This window comes from Odontesthes bonariensis, chromosome 24 (assembly GCF_027942865.1).
Source record: "Odontesthes bonariensis isolate fOdoBon6 chromosome 24, fOdoBon6.hap1, whole genome shotgun sequence".
Classification (NCBI taxonomy): domain Eukaryota; kingdom Metazoa; phylum Chordata; class Actinopteri; order Atheriniformes; family Atherinopsidae; genus Odontesthes; species Odontesthes bonariensis.
Genome location: NC_134529.1, coordinates 14,714,194 through 14,733,996, shown reverse-complemented (window position 1 = coordinate 14,733,996; position 19,803 = coordinate 14,714,194). Strand labels below are relative to the sequence as shown.

General features: G+C 43.4%; 2 protein-coding genes across 5 annotated transcripts in view; both read right to left on the bottom strand.

Moving 5' to 3' along the window:
- Window positions 1-4,991, bottom strand: part of LOC142375695 (disheveled-associated activator of morphogenesis 1-like) — a 39,406-nt gene extending 34,415 nt beyond the window's left edge. Inside the window, exons 1-2 of one of the 2 annotated variants that reach the window (XM_075459839.1) lie at window positions 4,857-4,991; window positions 4,468-4,621 (exon numbers count right to left, since the gene is read on the bottom strand). The gene's annotated coding sequence lies outside the window, so the exon portion shown is untranslated. The remainder of the gene's footprint in view (window positions 1-4,467; window positions 4,622-4,856) is intronic. The other variant, XM_075459838.1, reaches the window with a different exon arrangement.
- Window positions 4,992-8,986: 3,995 nt separating this feature from the next.
- ppp1r13bb (protein phosphatase 1, regulatory subunit 13Bb) overlaps window positions 8,987-19,803 on the bottom strand; it is a 29,376-nt gene continuing 18,559 nt past the window's right edge. The window contains exons 7-19 of one of the 3 annotated variants that reach the window (XM_075458501.1): window positions 18,515-18,689; window positions 18,054-18,253; window positions 17,807-17,947; window positions 17,387-17,579; window positions 16,816-16,944; window positions 14,912-15,045; window positions 14,293-14,743; window positions 13,400-14,184; window positions 13,140-13,277; window positions 12,916-13,049; window positions 12,651-12,817; window positions 12,315-12,514; window positions 8,987-10,000 (exon numbers count right to left, since the gene is read on the bottom strand). In XM_075458501.1, coding sequence (XP_075314616.1) covers window positions 9,959-10,000; window positions 12,315-12,514; window positions 12,651-12,817; window positions 12,916-13,049; window positions 13,140-13,277; window positions 13,400-14,184; window positions 14,293-14,743; window positions 14,912-15,045; window positions 16,816-16,944; window positions 17,387-17,579; window positions 17,807-17,947; window positions 18,054-18,253; window positions 18,515-18,689 — 2,889 coding nt within the window. In that variant the 3' untranslated portion in view covers window positions 8,987-9,958. Of the gene's footprint in view, window positions 10,001-12,314; window positions 12,515-12,650; window positions 12,818-12,915; window positions 13,050-13,139; window positions 13,278-13,399; window positions 14,185-14,292; window positions 14,744-14,911; window positions 15,046-16,815; window positions 16,945-17,386; window positions 17,580-17,782; window positions 17,948-18,053; window positions 18,254-18,514; window positions 18,690-19,803 lie in introns of all 3 variants that reach the window. The other 2 variants (XM_075458500.1, XM_075458502.1) reach the window with 2 other exon arrangements.

Sequence of the window (19,803 nt, the reverse complement as noted above, 5' to 3'; positions counted from 1 at the left end):
AACATCTGCCACCCCTGAGTGCCTGAGCTGGACACTATGTGCACTGCCTTTTCACCTCTGAACAATCAGGAAGGTCAAGTGTCAACGGTGATGGAAATGGACCAGTGTGTGGGTATCTGAGCTCACTCACCAACGTAAATGTTTAGCACAGTTCTTTCTGTATTAAAAACATGTTATTCGTCTTTAGAAAAAAAAAAAAAAAGAAAAAAAAAAAGAAAATAAATCAGATTTCATGGAAAGTGGCTTTCCTCTGCTATAACGTTCTAAACTCTTCTGATTTTCTATCCCATCAATGATGTTCAGCAGGTCTTCACCAGGCTTAAAGTAATGGTTTACATTGCATTACATTGGTTGGAATATTTCCCTCTTCAGAATGGGTTTCCAGCATGTCCACAACAATCCTCCAAATGTGAGGTTGGGTCTGGGGGTGTGGCCAACAATGGTCATCTAAGCCCAGCTGTCCTAATAGTGAGAACAAGTGCAAAGCCAGGCCAGACTGGGGGCAGGGTGTGGCATGGCAGGGGTGCCATGGTGACAGAGCTGGCCTCAGCAGAGAAGAGATGCTAAATGAAGCTATTGTCTGGCCCAAGTGAAGCACACCGCACAAAGAAAAGCACATTCAAACAGTCATACAGGCCTATTGTTGTGACGGTCCAGCCGAGTGCTGCCGGTCCACATTTATCTCACAGGATCCACTACTCATCGTGCAGAGAATTAACACATTTACACGACACAAGAAAAAAAAAAAAAAAAATAGAATGTTTGTGTTAGTCCAACCAATGCTGCACTTTTCAAACGCACGTCAACCGAAATCATACCAAACCGAGCCTCTCAAAACCAGAGTAACACACCAGACAGTTCGGCTGAGGATCAAAACAATCCAAAAACAATGTGCTCAACCAGACTCATATGGGACTTCACACATGCTCCAAGGTTCCATCTTTTTTTAATCTTTTTATTTATTAAAACAGTAAATTGTAAAGTTGTACTAATGCAGCCAAATTCCCACTGAAGCTGCTCTCATTCACATATTTTTCTGTTTCCTTTGTCAGATGGCTAAACACAGATATTGTGATTGAAAGTCAGCGCATTAACATGACAGAGAGTCACTATAAGCATTTCCAGATTGTCCCTCTACTCCAATAAAAATCTAAAAAGTTAGAAGAGGCAGAATGTCCTGAACACTTTCTCACACAGTCCACGACGACACATCTGGCACCCTTCAGTCAGTCACTCAATATCTCTCCCATGCATGTATGCTGGAAGCAGTATGGTGGTCCAATTTAATGGCCACGCTAAACCTTAAACCGAAGCTCGACTCAACTCAGAATCGATACTAACCTAGAAGAACCCCTGCCTCTATCTATTCAAGGTCCTCTCAGGTCCCGTCATCCATAAAATGACAGGATGAATCCACCAGGAAGCAGCTGCTGCAGCTCAATCAGCTGCTGGAAGTCATTTGATTCAGGAGGTTGCATTGTTATATGGAGCTGCATAAACCAAAAACACTGCACAGCATTTCTTTGTTAGACAGAAAACTCTGCTCTTCAGGCTCATCACAGTAGAGAGTCGTCAGCCAGCAAAAAACGTGTCGACTATTTGATGGTCAACTAACTAACAAAGCCAAACATACAGTCTTTAAACCAAATGTTTCATCTAGACACAAAACAGGAGATTATTTGAGCTGAAAACCTAAATATTTGGCAAATGCAGTTATTTACTAAACAAAATGAGCTGCAGCTTTATGTGTAGGATATAAAGTATATAAGTGTAAGATTTTTACTGTGAGTAGACAACCACACTCCTAACCACTGTCAGGTAACAGCACAGAGAGGACATTAAGTTGTGACAGAGGGAGTATGTATGAGCCAATATCTAATCCAAGTTAAGCAACTATGGTATGTATACCAACTGGATTTGCAGCCTTACCTATTGAGGCCAACATGCTTTTTTTAGTGCACATCCACTAAATGCTTAACCAAAGTGAGTGATTTACATCAGAGCAATATTTCTAAGCGAGACCAGGAGAAAACTGACACCTTGAACAATGATCTACGCTTGTTTTTGTTGCCAGGACACCACAGGGCTGTGGTTTAACACCTGCTTCTCTATATTGATTCCACCGTCCCAGATCCAGAAGCCATGCAGACAGATGGTGGCGTTATGGGCTCAGCTGTGTTACAACAGCTCCTAAATGACATCCACTATTGCGAAAATCATTAGTCAACTCCTCCCCCCTGCTGTTGAGGCGGTCATTTACTTTGCCTGTTTAGTGCTGCCGTGAGCTGTCCAGGGAGGTTGACTCCCTGCTATAGTGCCTGTCCTGTGAAACTTTACACTCTGTTCATGTTGTGTGCGCAAACAAACACGAGTAGCAGATTCAATACACTGTCCGTGTTTATGGAGTGGCAACTCTGATGTCGATGCCCTGCTCAATGAAGCACGAACGACTGAATATTCCTGCCAGTTTTTTATTTGGGATGACTAATCCATCCTTTTCAGATAAACCCATCAGCGTAGTGTTGGCGTTGTCAGACACAGCTGAGCCACGGTAAATGTTTGACCACCAGAGCGAACAGAGATCGAGCCACCACGCCCACTACAGTTTCTCCAAGGTGATCTTCGCCAAATTTCTGTTTGCAACAGCGCAATCAATCGTGTGCGCGTGTCCCGCATCAAAAAGGAACACAAAGCGTCAACAAAGAAAAACAGTGCCAACAAAAACAACATGGCAGCTGCTACAGCTGGAGGCTGTGCTTGACGAGGAAATAACGCCACGATGCATTACTTGGCGTGCTTGAGATTGCCCAAAGATTATTTGCGTATCAGGCAGCAACAACAACAACAAGGTGAACCGAAAAAGCAACAAACCAGTCAAGGCACGTGCTCTGTCTGTTGCGCTTGCTTATGTCACAAGCACAAAAAAACCCAACAAAACAAACCCACAATAAGCACTTTACACAAACAGATAAACAAAGCCATTAAAAGTTGCGGCCAAGTTGCTCATCCTTTCGGCACATGGGGCAACTTGTCTCAACATGAAAAGATGGACGTCTGCCATGATTTAAAGGACCAGGCCGATTTCAAATGAATCTGGACTGTAGAGGACACGGGCTGCCAATCTGCCAAATGTTATGCAAATGCTGAAGTTACACCTGTGATAAGTCACCACCAGCCTATCCTATCGAACCCTGTGGACATCCATTGTTCAGGCTCCGATAACAGGTTAGCGCTTTGGGGGAAGAAGAATGAAGTTACAACACGGACTAGTCATCTGCAATGTGCGCCCACTCGGAAAAACAAGACATGTAATTTCCAATGTCCCGACCTGTCAGCGCTGATCTGTCACCTCCCGAGCTGAGCATTAAAGCTGTGGACAAAATAACAGCATGGTACATCATGTCAGATTTCTCCCGTGTTTACAGTAAAAACACGCCTGCGGATTGCACCACAGCAGTAAGCCGCCTTACATGCACACACAGGCCCCTTAAATGATCTAGAGCTTTTTTTTTTTTTTTTTTAAATGCTCTGGAATGTAATGCTTTTCTGATAAGTGTCAAACCGGGTACGAGACTTCCGATAATCTCTGTTGTGCTCTCTGAGCGACCTGTAACTCCTTGAGGCGATTTATTCCTCATGATACGTGAACATAACGTGCGCAGCATCATCTGTCTGACAGCTCCACAAAGCAGCTGGTTTGATAAAAGGGTAGCCTGGCAGCAGTAAAGTAATTAACGGCCCATGGTGTCTTATTTGGCAAATGGAAGCTTAAAACAGAATACTTTGCTTTCTTATAGATTACGGGCATGAAAAAAAACAAAACAAACATTTTCATCAAACATTTTTCAACGAAACTAAACTAGATATTAGATTATTTTTTATTATTATTATTATTATTATTGTCGTAAAGGGACATGCCAATCCTTTATTTTTAAAGCTTTAACCTGGGAAGACCAGTGATGCACTGACGTCCCAAAACACCCATCGTTCGCTTGAAAATCGCTTTTGAAAGAAGAGAATAATAATAATTATGTAACGCAAACACAAAAAAATTCAATATCATAAATGTCTTCGGAGCTATATGTCCATTGAGACCAAACATACTTCATAAATCCAGTTTTTCTACAACGCATTACCCAATATGATAAGATTAAATTGTCACTGTGATTTGCCAAAGTCACAACTCATAATCCTAAATACTGATATATACATACCACTAACAAATTTAACTCAGACAATACTGCACCTACTAAGTCAAAATGACCCACATGCATTACCAAAGCTGCCTGTAAATGTCCAGGCAGGGTGTGATATTTTACACCCATCTAAAAGAGCTCACATGTATATGAGAAATCTTTTCAATCACAACATAGTTTATATAGATTATGGTGCAACTCCTCCTCGCCTCGCTGGGAGATCCCTACGAGCCTCTAGGACCTTGGAGTTCTTTGGACTTCAGTTTCTTACCTCCCCGGCGTGTCACCAAGTGTGGACAGGTCAGGTCAGCTCAGTTCAACTTCAGAGACACACAGAGCCGACCGCACAAAAACAGTTTGCAAATGACATGCAAATTTTCTCCACTCTTTGCCCCTCCGACTCTTGTCTTTGTCAAAGCATGCCTCTGAAATCCACAAGAGTTCAATAAACAAGCTTAGGAAACTCAACAGACACGACGTGCGAAACAAATAAATAAAAACAAATGCTCGCCTCGGCTACCATTACTGTTGCATTGAGTGGCCACACCGGTACGGAGGTCACCAGCAGCACAACGGCCAAACGGCCCGGTGTGGCTGCTCGCGCGACTATTGTTGCCGTCGTTGTAGTGACAGATTTTCGTGTAACGCGTACTCACTTACCTCGTCAGGGTGAACATTTTTCTCGGTAATTGTGCCCACGAGTTCATCAGGCAAGGAAATTAGAGCAGCAGATAAACACAGTCCAGACGGCTGGGGAGGTAATTCAACCGACTGGTTGGTCCGGGCTGTGCGTGAGGTCATCAGTTTACTCGAACAGGTAATGCGCATGCGCTGTGCTGTCTTTAATCCAGTGCCTGATGGAGGTTGTAGTGCTGGGACAGTTTTTTCGCGAAATACCTTGGACACGCGTGTAAATGCTGTGAGGTTGCAGAGTCTCGATGGTTTACAGCTAGATTTTTAAATACTCTGACATGTCAGGGACAAAAACCCTGAATGAAAATAATTAATAGATATCGGTGTTAAACATTTGTTGTAAATATTTTGTATCCCAACTAAAGTTCTTTCAGTCAAGTCAGCTAAGACATGAAAGCTCAAGACTATGCTGTTGCCAAAATTATTTGTTCCTTTAAGAAAAATTGTTAAGCAGGTATTAATTTGATGTCTGGGGCTATTAGTCATCCTACATAACCCTGTCCAGAACTAAAAAGCTATAAAATGTCTCCATCTGGTGACTAAATGGGTATAAACATTCAGTGCATACGCAGCTTTTTGTGATCAGCGTTTTACTTTTATAGCTGAGAAACTGGAAACAATAACTCTGGGTGACAGTTCAACGCAGCCAAAGATAAAAAAATAAAAAAGCCGACTGTCATTTCCAAACTGGAAACCATACTGTCAATGCTGTCGGTATAGTTTAGTGTTTATGATTAACGTTTTAAGACTTTGTTGAGTAAGAGTTGGATTTAAGTTTCGGCGCTTTGAGACAGAAATGTGCTTTGTCTCTTCATTCGTCAGCTCATGTTGTTGTTTTTGGAATCTATATGAATCTCTCTTGTCCTCATTGTCACAGGAACAAAAGCACAAACTAACATTGCAGGAATTTCACTCTGAACAAGGCCAACCTGTTCTTTTTTTAGCAGAAAAACTTCTAAAGTATTTGAAACCCACATTAGAGCTGAGCTACTGTATCTGTCATGATGGACTGTTTCGCCATTGTGCTCCTATACTGCTCACCCCCGTCCTCCTCTCTCTCTCTCTCTCCCTCCCTCTCTCAACAGAATCAAATCCAAAATCAACATAATCCTTCTCCAGAACTGCCATGCCCTCTCCGGGATCAGAGGACTCTCCCTCCTCCATCCTCTCATCTACACAGCAGTGGAACAAAGGCACAACCAACATACAGCAATCCAGGCTCAGGCCTTACAGCAGTAGTGGTGTTGCTCTGTAGGCACACGGTCATGTGGACAATGGCCAAGTCTCTACTAGGAACCATAGTGGGTGATTGGTTGCACATTCTGACATTTAAATCAGTGGGACTTCAGGCTATAAACAGGATTGCTGTTTTAATGTTTTAATGGTGGTAATATCTGGATTAACTTTTCACTCCACCATGGTATTAAGGGCGGACCGTGTATTTGGCAAGGGTTATATTTTACCATTCAACTTGGATGACTCAAAGCAGGTGTTAGTCATTTATGACGCAGCCATCCACTTACTGTAAGCCGTCTTAGTTAAGATGATAGGATAGGGACATAGTTGGCAAGAGGACCGTTTAAAACCAAAAACTACGAAAACCCTGAGGATCTGTGCACTGGTCAGGCCGAGGTCAGTGAGGCAGACACTGATGATCCTGACCAAAAATAAGAAAGATTTAGAAGATGGGGATGAGGTAAGGGGTGAAAAAATGTTTTAATTATAATACAGCAACAAAAAAATTGATTGCTCAACAGACGACAGCGCAAAGCTTGCTCAACCCTCAACTTGACAGCCTGCGTAAACATATCAATTTCATGATGACTCGTGCTGCTACTGCAACAAGCCAGTTTTTTTTTTTTTTTTTTAAACCAGTCAAACATTCCATGTTTGCCAAATCCCATAGTCCTATAACTATAAATCCCATAGCTGAGATGGTGTCTGTTACATATTCAATTCCTCTGTATGAGTCCCAGCATCCTCTGCAAGGCAACTGATAAGGCTGCAAACTACTTAGCCCGTAAAATCAGGTAGGACGGAACAGCAACAATGCCTTCGTTATATTATTACCACAGTTTTCAAAGGAACTACCAAAGATGCGTCGCTACAAAAACATGTGCAGTGTGACTAACAGGGAAACTGGTTTGCTGCTGTAACTGCGACAAAAACAAATCAGTTTTACAACTACTGTGTCGGAATTAAACATCAGACAGATGTGGCGATGTCTGGGAAATTGAAAGCAAAAAAAATATCCAACTGGCAACAGATGACTGAGATGACAAAGTGATCCTTTTGCTATCCATAAGTAGAATCTGCAAAGAAGTAAGAGTTCACATGGACAGCAGTTATTGATTTCCTTCTGGTGGAACTCAGAAGAACTATATGATCTATAAGATAGATACACCATTTAAAGCTGATCGAGGTTCCAGCAACAGGGCGATCACTGACAGAAAAGCCGCCAACATCACGACATCATCTGTTTTTTAATGCAAAGCATGGCCCACGTGGCGTTTTCATGAACAGATGGCATCTTCTGTTCTATTAATAACCTGATGCTTTGGGGAAATTAAATCTTTATTCCCTAAAAGAGCATCATCTTCTATTGATAATTTCCAGGAAAAAGGGGGGGGGACTGACTCGGAGATTAAAAAAAATAAAAAAATCCTATTAAAACTTTCTATTTCAGATCCCACAGTGGTCACTCCTGAGAACATGTTTTCACTAAAACACGTACATGGGCATGTATGGGACCATGTTACAATCTGCTACCACACTGGACAACTGGGAAATGTTATCAACGCTGCCGTTATACTGCAGTAACACATAAGTGAAAACAAGAAACTAGATGAACTCTTAATTAAGAGTTGAAAGAGCTTTACAGATCCAAAATACCATAAAACGTTCAATAGAGCAAGTATGGTCTTATTTGCATTTCAGCAACATTAAGCCCAAACAAATAGGATCATTTTAAAAAATATCAACACACTAACTTGAAGGTATTTATGGCACAGCCAAAGGATGGAGCGGTTATGATGGATGATGACGGCCCAGAATCCGCCTCAGCATGGAGAAGCAGATTTGAATACGACACCAAAACTGAGATTAAATGTGTCAGCAGCACTACACTGGTCCTGAGATATTTTAGTGGAGTTTGTCAAATATATATATATATATATATATAAATAAATAAATAAATAATAATAAAAAAAAAAAACCCACAACTGTAACATTTGATGAGGTACGAAGCAGCTAGGGGGGGAAGATTACTTTGTGAATTTGAGTATTCAATCAGAGCGTCTCACAGAGCAAACAAAGTAAGACTGTTTTTGGAGGTGCGACGTCTAGATTGAGTTTTTGCAAGACGATCTTATTTACAGAGATAATGCTGCAGGGTCTTCTTGCCACATCATTAAAAAAAAAAAAAAAAAAAAATCCTACCAATGTTGAAAATTGATGTGTAGTCCGTCACTCAACGTGCATTTTCTGGCCTCTTTAAATGGTAAATGATAAATCTAGTTAGGGGAGAAATCACACATTTTACTGTCGACGCATAATTACTCAAGTTACAGCCACTTTGAGAGCGGTTTGGTGATAACCGAGTGAGTTTAGGAGCTCAATAAGGTTTCTTAGAAACGCCAACGTGTTGCTTTTGGGAGCAGATAGGCACTCGTTCTACAGGAGCTTGGTGATATGGCAAAGTTTGTAGGATTTACCGTCGGATACAAGAAATCAGAAATGAGTCAAAATAATGTTCCAATTCATACTTTTACATTAAAATATTGTCTTTTGTTCATTTTACGTGGGACATATAGCTAGAATGTACATTAAGTGCATGTCCCCAAGTGCAAAAGGTCGAGTGTTAAATATTTAAAAAGTCGTCCTCATTAGCTCCAACGGTCAATAATTCAGAGATTTTAAATCCGACTCGCCCTCAGTAGCTGAATGAATAATTTGGGATTTCCTGAGTCACCATGAGTCAATTTCCTCTGGGATTAACTGAGACAGACTTGACATCAGCATTCTAGCCTCTGTGAATATTTGGTGTGCTCATTTAAACAGTGCTTTTTCACATTGAAATCACATTAGACACAACACACTTATTGTTCAAAGGCTCGCTTACAATTTATTCACGTTCTTGCCACACATCCACAATACTCCTGCATCCAGAATCTGAAGAGATGACACCAAATTGAAAAAAAAAGAGAAGAAAGAAAGAAAGAGAACATCTTGCAGTGATGCTTGTAAAATGTAACTCATGACCATGTGGGAGATGTCCGTCTATAACCTTTTTCTTTGATAAACATGGAACTCTTTTGACTAACCTCTGTGGCTAACAGTGAGAATTTACATTGTCCATTTCCCACTCAAATCTCCACTTGAGAATCTCTAAAGGGGCTTCAACACCTGGGAACCACTCATAATTACAGACAGCAGCAAATCAACTGATTATCTCGCTCCTCAAAATGTCTGCAAGCTCTTAGGGAGTTAGAGAATTAAAACTTAAATTTATATTCTTTGGTGGTTAGGCTACAGTCAGTTTTCCTGCAATTGATTTATCCATTTCTTTTTTTCAAACTGGCCTTAAAAAATACTTAATATGCGACAACTCAAATTACATTTCACTGACAAAAATCAGCAACTTCTCACCCTTAAAGATGAACTTCCAGTCACTATATAGTTTCATGTAAACCAGAACCACTATAGGGAGATGAACATGGCTGACAAAGTGTGAACACTGCGAGAAATACTGAGACAAGGGATAGTGTTTTACTCTTCAAATCGACATCTGTCGAGACAGCGATGGAGCCTTAAATTGGAAGGTGGGGGTTTGAGGCAGGGCAGTAAGGATGGGGGTTGTTGGAGTGACTTCGTAGTGCTTGTGTGTTCAGATGTAAGTATGTATCGGAGTTTAGTGTTCTCTGGTTCAGAGAGAAGGATTTTGTGAAAGCTAGAGGCCAGGGAGGGTTATGGCCACAGGGAGAAGACGGAGCGCCAGGCTCCTTCGTTGTTCTCAGATCTTGGTTGTGTCACTAGTCCAGCTTTTAGCCGCAGGTCAGGGAGGCGCGAGACTACGCCAGGGAGCGCTGACGAGGTTTGATTCTAGGGTAGAGCTGCAAGGAAAACAAACAGAGGGGAACTCTTTGACCAACTTCATTTGCATTTCAGTATTTTTTTTTCTCTCTCCACTAAGGTCCCATTACTTATAATAACATGCATAATAATTCTATCATGGTCTTTACAATGAATGTTTTCTTATAGATAACGTATCACATTCTAAAACTTAACAGAGAATAGAAAGAGCATTTAAAGGGGAACTCCGGGGCATTTGAAGCGTGTTTCCATTGCTAGGGGTTGTCAAATACTGATAGTAGGACACAGAGAGGTGCGTATCTGCGCTCCCTGTGTGGAGATCGCTCTGTCCGCACAGCATGTCATGCGAGGCTAATACGTGGTGGCTAAGGGGCAAGCGCTAACCCTTCCACGTAAAACAACAACTTGCACACTGCAGAAACGTCACACCACTTTATAACCCATCTGACAATAAAGTCACAAGCCTTACCATCAAAACCATATGCATGGTTCTCACATTACTGGCATGGGGACGTTACAAAACAACTTTATAAACAGCATGTAACTCACCGGCTGGTTGTAGGCTCGCGCATGTGAAAGCCCAAAAGAGTCGATGGAGAATAATCCCATATACAAAACAATTATATTCTCTAGAAAAACTGCGTTCAAGTATTTAAAACATTACAACAATATTACTGGGCATGTATTGTTGTAATGTTTTAAATACTTGAACGCAGTTTTTCTAGAGAAGATAATTGTTTTGTATATGGGATTATTCTCCATCGACTCTTTTGGGCTTTCACATGCGCGAGCCTACAACCAGCCGGTGAGTTACATGCTGTTTATAAAGTTGTTTTGTAACGTCCCCATGCCAGTAATGTGAGAACCATGCATATGGTTTTGATGGTAAGGCTTGTGACTTTATTGTCGGATGGGTTATAAAGTGGTGTGACGTTTCTGCAGTGTGCAAGTTGTTGTTTTACGTGGAAGGGTTAGCGCTTGCCCCTTAGCCACCACGTATTAGCCTCGCATGACATGCTGTGCGGACAGAGCGATCTCCACACAGGGAGCGCAGATACGCACCTCTCTGTGTCCTACTATCAGTATTTGACAACCCCTAGCAATGGAAACACGCTTCAAATGCCCCGGAGTTCCCCTTTAATGTCACTAAATGTCTCCTTTAGAAGCTTCTCTTCTATGGTTTACAATCAGGATTCTTTCCAGGCTACTTTGAAACGCACCTTCGTTTCCTTTTGAAAATGGGCTTTTCCTGCTGGGTGTGAGCTTGTGTAAATTGCTGGATTACACATTTTATTTAAAAATACCTTTGTGATCTTCTGATTTCACTGCTCCTTTTATGCAGACATTCACAGCACGATGGAACACAACATGTTTTACAGTTGGTTCGGTTTTCTATAGGCTTAACTATCTTTTTGCCTGGGAACAAAGTGAAGCAAAGCATTCCCTTTGGAGTTTTAATTTGTTTTCCTGTCTATACGACCATTTCCCAAAAGGGCTGTTGCTTATGTATGAATATTTTTGCATATTTAAGTCCTGCCTTTTTGTGCTTTCCTTTCCTAAACTGTGTCCTGCTTGGCCTGCGCCCGTGAAGCAGATGGTGCGGGCAGAGACTGCCAATCCAGATTGCTCTGGGTGAGCCTTAAGCTCTTCGCCTCTTGCATGGTGTTTGGAAGCATCATCAGTGTTTCATGACTGTGGAACATCTTTACAACATAATCAATTAATTGATAAAACAGGAATTCTGAGAGTTTTGATGATTGCCTTGTGGCCTCTTAACATTTCTGATGCTCTCAGACAACAAATCAGCCCACTTTTATGCAATACAACCCTCATTCTTTGGTTAATTCAGGTTATGTAAAGTAAAAATGAAGCAGAAGTGAGTCTAGTTTGCGCCATGATTGAGTAACGGATTCAAATCAATCAAAAAAAAAAGGTGCAAAATATTTTATATTCCATGCAATTAAAACATTTAACTGCTGCTCAAAACCGTTTTCATTACGAATATAAAATTCTGACCGGTGATGTACATCAAGTGTTGGTACCAGGTCACACTGTCAAAGTGCTGCAACAATTGATTGTTTTTGCTAATGTTTCCAGTGTCCAACTGTCCATTAATCTGCTGATTCATTTCTCAGAATTAAGACTGGAAGAGAGATTTAAACTTCCAGCATGTTAAACATCGCTTTTCAGTGAATAACCCCTTTATTACTGACGCTTCTCTATCATCAATCGGAACAAACAAATCAAAAGATAGGAAAAGAAAAGCTAAACACTAACTATACGGCTTGTTAAACTGGGATGCACAAGCGGTAAGCTGATAAAAACTGTCGTTACCCCCAGCAGGTTGCGGGGCACGTAGCCCTCGTTGTCCTCCAGCCGTGCCCACCACCACTCCGTTTCACTGTCGTCATGCCGTCGCAGAATGGTGATGGCGTCCCCCTCCCTGAATGACAGCTCATCTGGACTCTGGGCTTCATAGTTCCACAAAGTGTACACTGTCCCCTTGTTCATTACACCCAACTTCTCCTGGACTCCTGCAATAAACAGTCCAAATCAACACTTTTATGAATCAATTAAAGACTTTTTCTGTAACACAAAGAGTTGCCATTTTCGATGGGATCAAGTCCCGCCAAGTTTTAGATGCCGACTTATTGATGTCCCGCTTCTCACCATATAGAAACTGGGAACATTGTATGTAGCCCTCCTCCATCTCCTCGCATTTGTCTGCGGCAGTCTCCACATCACTGATGGTGCTGGCAAAGATGGCGGCCCCCGATTCGACCAACACCTTGCAGAGATGAACGCTGTTGCAGGAGGCGGCGCAGTGAAGAGGAGTCCTGCTCAAGCAAACGGAAGAAAACACAACACAGTAATTGCAGGAGATGCAGCGGGAGACGTCATTCAGCGCTCGCGTGTCAAGACAGCTCATCCTCACCATCCATCACTGTCAGCAGCATTAACATTCACACCAAAATCCAGCAGGAACTTGACTATGTGGTGGTGCCCCGCGCACACTGCATTGTGCAACGGTGTGATGCCTTCATCATTTGGAGTGCTGGGATTCTCCACCTAGAAAAAGGGAGAACCCCCATGAAAAGATGAATGACTGCCCTGCATGCAAGTATAACTGGTGCCTAGACATGTGCGGTCATGACATACCTCATAGATAATCCTCTGAACCAGATCAAACTCTCCCTCCAATGAGGCATCGAGCAGCAGGGCCAAAGGGTTAAACTTCACTCTGAAGCCATGACCAGTGCGCTCAGAGTTTGGCTTCTTAAGGTTTGTGCGCTTCTCCTTTAAGAACACAGAGAAGAGGCATGAATCGCTCAAGAATCTAATTCATCAAACAGAGAATTTTTTTTATTTTTTTCTAAATCTATAAAAATAAAACAAATCTGTTTGTATGAGTTTCTCACCAGCTGTTGCGAGACCGCCATGCCGCTCTCCTCCGGAGTGCTAACCTCTGGAACGGGACTGGGCAAAGATGCTTCAGAGCCTCCCACATTGTTGTTGTTGTCATCCTCTGGTCCCTCTGCCTCAGCAGGCACCACAGGTCCTTCTGATGGAGGGGGCACTGGCTCATTGTCATTGGCATCAGTGGTGGTGGGTGGAGCCTCAGAGCCTGCCTCCTCTTCCCCTGGTGGTGGTGCCAGCTGTGTCTCAGACAGGAGGTTGCCGTTGTCTGTATCAGTCAGGGTATCGCCTCCCAGATATCCCGGAGGATTAGCTGGTTGATAAAATGGTGTCCCAGTACCTGTGCCATTACCCCCTCCTGATCCACCGACACCGTTCCCCTCTATACCTCCTGCTAGCGTGTTGAACCTCTGGTACAGGAGTTTCTGAATGTTGGGTCCGCTGGGACCCTCGGGTTCTGTGATGGAGCTGCGCTTCTTGAGCGGTCTTGGAGCGTTGGCCAGCTTTTTACGGAGCACTTCAAGGTCTGCGTCACTTTGGTAGCGCAGTGGGGAATGAACCATAGGCGTTAGCTTCGTAGGGCTGAGTGGTCGCGGGATATTCTCCACACTGGGAGGAGGCGCTGATGGCTCCAGGTGCTGGAAGCCGTCATGATCATCAAATTCTCCATCTAATGCATCTTCACCAACAGATTGGCTTTGGAGCAATGGGAAGGCCCCTCCTGTCTGGACAAAAGGCAGAGGCGAGGGAGGTGTCGAGCTAGAGGGGAGAACAGGCTTCCCATATACTAGAAGCAAACAGATATGGCAACATTAATTCCTGTCATTAATTCAACAAATGATTATGCTTTCAGTTACTCAAACGTAATAATCAAACAATCTCTCGGAGCTCTTACATGCTTTCAGCGCAGGCTTGAGCGGCTGGCTCTTTGGTGCTGCCTGCTGGAGGTACATGTGATAAATGGAGCTGGAGTTCACGGTAGGTGGGCCCTTACGAGGCGACTGAGGCCGGGATCCTCTGTCTGGGATGAAGGGACGCACCGCCACAGCCGGCGGAGGATCCAGACGCTCGCTCAACCCGGGAGGGAAAAGTGGTGCGTTGGGCTGAAAGGTGGGGCTTGGTGGCACTGAGATACGCTGCTGTATCTGCTGGGAGGACGAGCCTGTTGGAGGGGGGACGCGGGGCCACGCAGGAGCCGGCGGGTTGGGGAGCGGGCGGGGGGGAGGTGCATCTTTGCGGCGCTCTAAGGAGCTGGCTGTGTTTGAGGAGGTGAGGTGCGATCCATATGGTGGTGGCTGTGGCTTGGTTATGGCAGGGGAGGAGCCAGAAAGTTTAGAGTCGAGCACCTGCAAAAAAAGAGAAAGCATCAAGAAATCACAAATAATGTAACAGCAATCCACACCGATTCTTTGCCCTCAAAATAACAATTAGTCTTAAACAACTAAATAAATCTGCTTTAATTAGCTGACTTTGTGGAGAAGTCTTGTTAAATTAGGGCACTAAACAAGACTTACCTTCTCTGCACTGGGAGTGATGGGGGAGCCTGAGGGAGGGCTCTTGCCCTGGGTGTCGGTCCCTGAGTCTCTCCTCTCAGGAGGCTTTAGAGTTGTGCTGGCCTTGCCCACTGTAGGCCAACCAGTATCATTAGCTGGAGCAGGAAGAGGACAAAGTAAGTGTGTTGCAAAAGAGCAGAAGATCATATTCCATGCCTGGGGTGGTGTGGGAAGCATAAGCAGCCCCCCCTCTTTCATTTAATTACCCATATGGTGTGGAACATAAGTGAGGACTTTTAAACAACTCTATGCAACATTGAAAGGAGGGTTCAGGATTTTGAGAAGCCTATTCTATTAACCAGCCACCATAAAGTGACATTTGCACACACTGCCGGTTGCTTTTGTGTTTATGTGCATCGTTCACATTTATAAAAGTGATCAAGAGGACAAAAATCCTGAGCCTTCGCCACAATGATGGTAATGCACATATATGCATTAGTATTTCGCTACTGCACTAATACAGAGCCATGTTGCAATTGAGATGCCATTAGTAACTACACAGAGCTAGTAGATGATTCAGGTAAAGACAGCAAATACTGCTTTAGATTTTGATCTTTTACTAAAAGGATTTGTGTCTGTTGAGAGAATGGATAGAGTGAACAGAAAGGGTGGAAAAAGAAAGACAACAAAACAAAAGTAGATGTGGTGGGCTTTGAAACAAAAAGAAAATCTGTCACACACCTGTAATGCTGGTGACCAATGATGTGTTAAAGTCCTCAATATAAATATGATCAGACATTAACAGATCTTTTAATGCCTGACTTAAAAGGGCAGGTAAAGGTCGAGGGAAATAACGTTAATAACTCCTGACAACCATGACAGTGAGCCAGCATGTGCAATATCCGGATCCTGGAAATTGCACATCTACATGGAATGCACTCCTTTTACATTTGCTTTTGCTGCAACGACACACCAAAATATTACTGGAAAAGCTGTAGAATGAAGCAGCTCTTTCAACACTAAAGCGAGTCTTAAAGGAAATATTTTGATCTGGCTCTTCACTGATTATCAGGAGAAAATAACTCTTAAATTATTGGAGTGAAATCCGGTGAGGTTTTAAACATGCACGAGGACTTTAACTTGTGCATGCCGACAGTTGTGAGTGCTTCTTACAGCTCGTCTGTTTAGAGGATGTTGTGTGAAGGGTTAGGGTTGCAACAGACAGCCTGGGAATGTTATGAAATTAGAATAAAGCCACAAGATTATGGACTGCTTTGCGTATGGAAAATCACGAGGCACTCAACTGTTCGAACCTTCTCAAAAGTGTACAAACACGCACAGGATCAGCAGCGCTTCACTAGACGTTTGTGATGCCGGGTGCAGTCGAACGTGCAGCATTTCTGCACGTGGCAGCAACGTGTTTCAGCACGACATTAGCCAATCCACATAACAAACGAAACACTCCAGATAGGAATGACAGAATGAACTCTTCTCCAGTTTAGAAAAACTGATTCACTGCTGCACAGGCATCAGAGCTTAATGATGGCATCAGTCAGCAGTCGTTGGATTCGGTCAAGATTCCACGGCTGTGCTTGTAAGCTTCATATTGTCTGAGACCGTTGGAGCAAATCATTACCGCCCAATCAACTTTGCTGAAGATAAAAACAGCCATGAAGGGATCGTGTTGGGGGCTCGTGGCACTACTGGGAAGAATCCAGCCACGGTTCTCTTAAAAGTGTACAAATGCCAGAATTTCGTCATATATTGGGATTTTATTGAGATTATTTAATCGATGCAAAAACACGATCCGACATGGTTTTAACTTGGAAGTAAAAACTTCAATGCATGCTGAGGATCTTGTGCTACAATCGAGAGACAGGTTCAGCAGGTGCCGTCTTTTTGCTTATGCAGCACTGTGCACTCACGGGACGTGCCGTCAGAGCCAGTGGAGGCTCCAGAGCCCGGGTGAGATTCTGGGAGGGACGGGGGAACCGGGTCCACAACGATGTCTAAATCAGACACTTTCCAAGGGCCGGGAGGCTTTCGCACACCGTCTGCCCAGGGGAAGAGTTGCCCCCAACCCCACCCCCATTGAAACAGAGACATTAAAGAGAGAGTACAGCACAGACACATGAGACACCAGGAGAGAAAAGGGAGGAAACACACAGTCAACACAACACAGGAAGAGAGTGAGGTTAGAGAGGAAGGAAAAAAGAAATCACAGAAGTTAAGTCCTGGTTGAGAGCCAACTGAGTTTAGGTAGGAAAGAAACGGTTTGGGCCCATGAAGAGATAACAGTCAAACATGCAGGATGTGCTGCTTGTATAGTAGTGAAAGGTTTGATTTATGGTCTGAAAGAACTGCATTTTTCAATCTAAGGTGTCTAAGGACAGACCATAACCCTGACCTAAGAAGTCTACATCTGGTATTGCACGTATTCAAGTTTGTCTTGAACTTTTGGAAACGGATGCCCTATAAATAAAAGCAGCTACCAACCTGATTTGGGGCGGCCTTGGTTGGCTTGGTTATTAACACCTAGTGTTTGTGGCTTCAGTGGATCGGGCGGCATGGTGTAGCCTCCATCCTGTCGATTTGGTACAGGAACCTGGATATACGGCCCAACAGCAGCAACGCGACCCAAAGTGCCCGGAGCGGGCTGGGGAGAAGGAGGCCCATTGGCTCTATTCAGCTGTAAGAGGAAAGAGTCAATTTCACATGTTGACGTGAGGAGAAATAAACAGAGGAGAACAAACAACTCGTTTTCATATTATCAAAGAGAACCTACAGATTAAAAAAGAGCTAAAAAATGTTTCAAAACTGATTTCTTAAAAAGGAAAGAACTTCTGTCAGAGTCATTTCAACCAAAGATGCGTCAAGTGGTCCTAGTCTTACAGGAAGGTTCTCTTTTTGACGTGCCTCAGCTTTTTTCTTGTAGAGGCGTTCCCGCAGCTCGCTGATGCGCTTGTCCATGAGCGTCACTTCCATGTTGCGCTTGTTCAGAAGGTCCTTCTGCTGCTGCAGCTTGCTGTTTTGCTCATGGTTCAATTTGTTCCGAATCTGAGGACAATGAATGTGATCTTAAACAAATGTGTAGTCACAGCCATCGCTGCGGTCAAGGGTTAAGAAAACGGAATGGAATCTGTAAGAAGTGGCAGAGCATTACCTGAAGCTCTTGGTACAGCTTACGGAGCTCTAGGGCTGCAGCGCCTGTTACTTGGCCACCCAGGCCGGACTGTATGCCATTGAGTTTTCCCCTCCGCAGGTCTTCCAGCTGCACGCTTAGCTGCTCCACCCTCAGCACCGCTGTCTGTAACTCAGCCTGCTTCTCTTGGAACAGGCCGCTAACTTGCTCGATCTCTGCTGCTGCACGTGACCAAAAAAAAAAACAAAAAAACAAATTCCATCAGCTAGAGAAATGCTTCAATCTCATCATCACAGCTGTGATTCATAAGAATAATCCTATCATTCTTACACAAAAGGTTTTAACAGAACTTTTGGAAAATTGCACACCAGAATCTGATGCTCATATCTAAAACCGTGAACTATTTGTGAATCAGCCCATTCCCACTCAATATTATGAGCAGGTAAAAGCCTCTAAAGGGCGGTAATTTGAAGTATACATACACAGGTTGCCATTGATGACCTTGCTGTAGTCCACCTGGCCTCTCATTGCCCGTATCTTCTTGAGCTTGGCCTCTTGGCTGTCCACACGTTCCTTCAGCCTCTGCAGCTTTTCACTCTCCGACACGGTTTGGTGCTGACGCCGCTCCTGCTGCTTCAGGTAGCGCAACCGTTGCTCCTTTAGATAGTGACACGGGGAATGATATTTTACAGGGAGACGCAAGGAGGTGCTCTTTTAAGTTCAGAGGATACATCATCAGGCCAAGTTTGGTCAAATTTTAGCTGCTAATTGGATATTTGCAAGTCAAAAATGACAACACCTGCACAAGTCCCCACCACAAAGCTAAAAAGATATTTCCAAGCCAGACGCACCTTTAACTAGGCTCAATCGTTTTATTGCGTGTATTAAATGATATTCTGTGCTGTGTCAAGACGGTCGAAGGGCTGAGGAAAGGGTCGAATGACTTCATCTCAACCCAACTGAGAATTGCTCCAGTTAGGGTCCAAAAATAGGAAATGACAGGCCCAAGTTTCCGAATGACTGCAGGGCTTCAAGTGGGCCTACTTTTCAGACACCATAACAATGGCAATAAATGGTCTTTATCAGCGGGTTTACAGTGGCTTCATCTTGCATGACTGATCAGCAAACCACAAGCACGCAGGTCAGACTGGAGCGACACAGAGTGACAGCGTAGACAATTTATATGGAGGTCTGCTCCCAACTCTGCCACAATATAAAAGCAGGAGAGCTAAATCGATACGCCCAAAGGACGGAACGCTTTAAAATAACTAATATATCATCAAAAATGTTTAATTAGTAAGTCACATAAATCATAAATCTAAAAACATATGCATAAATAAACATAAATCCAAGTGAAAGTTTAATTAATTGCAGGATTTGACGTGCTTGAGTGCTTCTTATGCACTGCATCCGTGTATGTGTTCATATCATGACCGAAGGATCATTTCTGACAGAGTGGACGATTCCAGCAGCATGACTCAAACTGCATCCCCGCTCGTTTATCGCAGAATCGGTTGTCCCCGTTTAAGGTCCTGACAGACTCTTTGGCTGAGACTAATGCATCAGTGGATCCAACAAAGTTGTTGAAGGCCGTGTCCTGAAATTAACTCAACTAATGGCCAATCTGCAATGTCCCAAAGTTACTTCAGCAGGGGAACTGGTGGACGCAGTAGAACCCAGAAGGTCTTACTATCAGAACGTCCTCTTCTCTTACTGCACTCTATACTGCAGTCACTGGCTGTCTGTGAAGCCATGCTTGGCATTAGCTCTA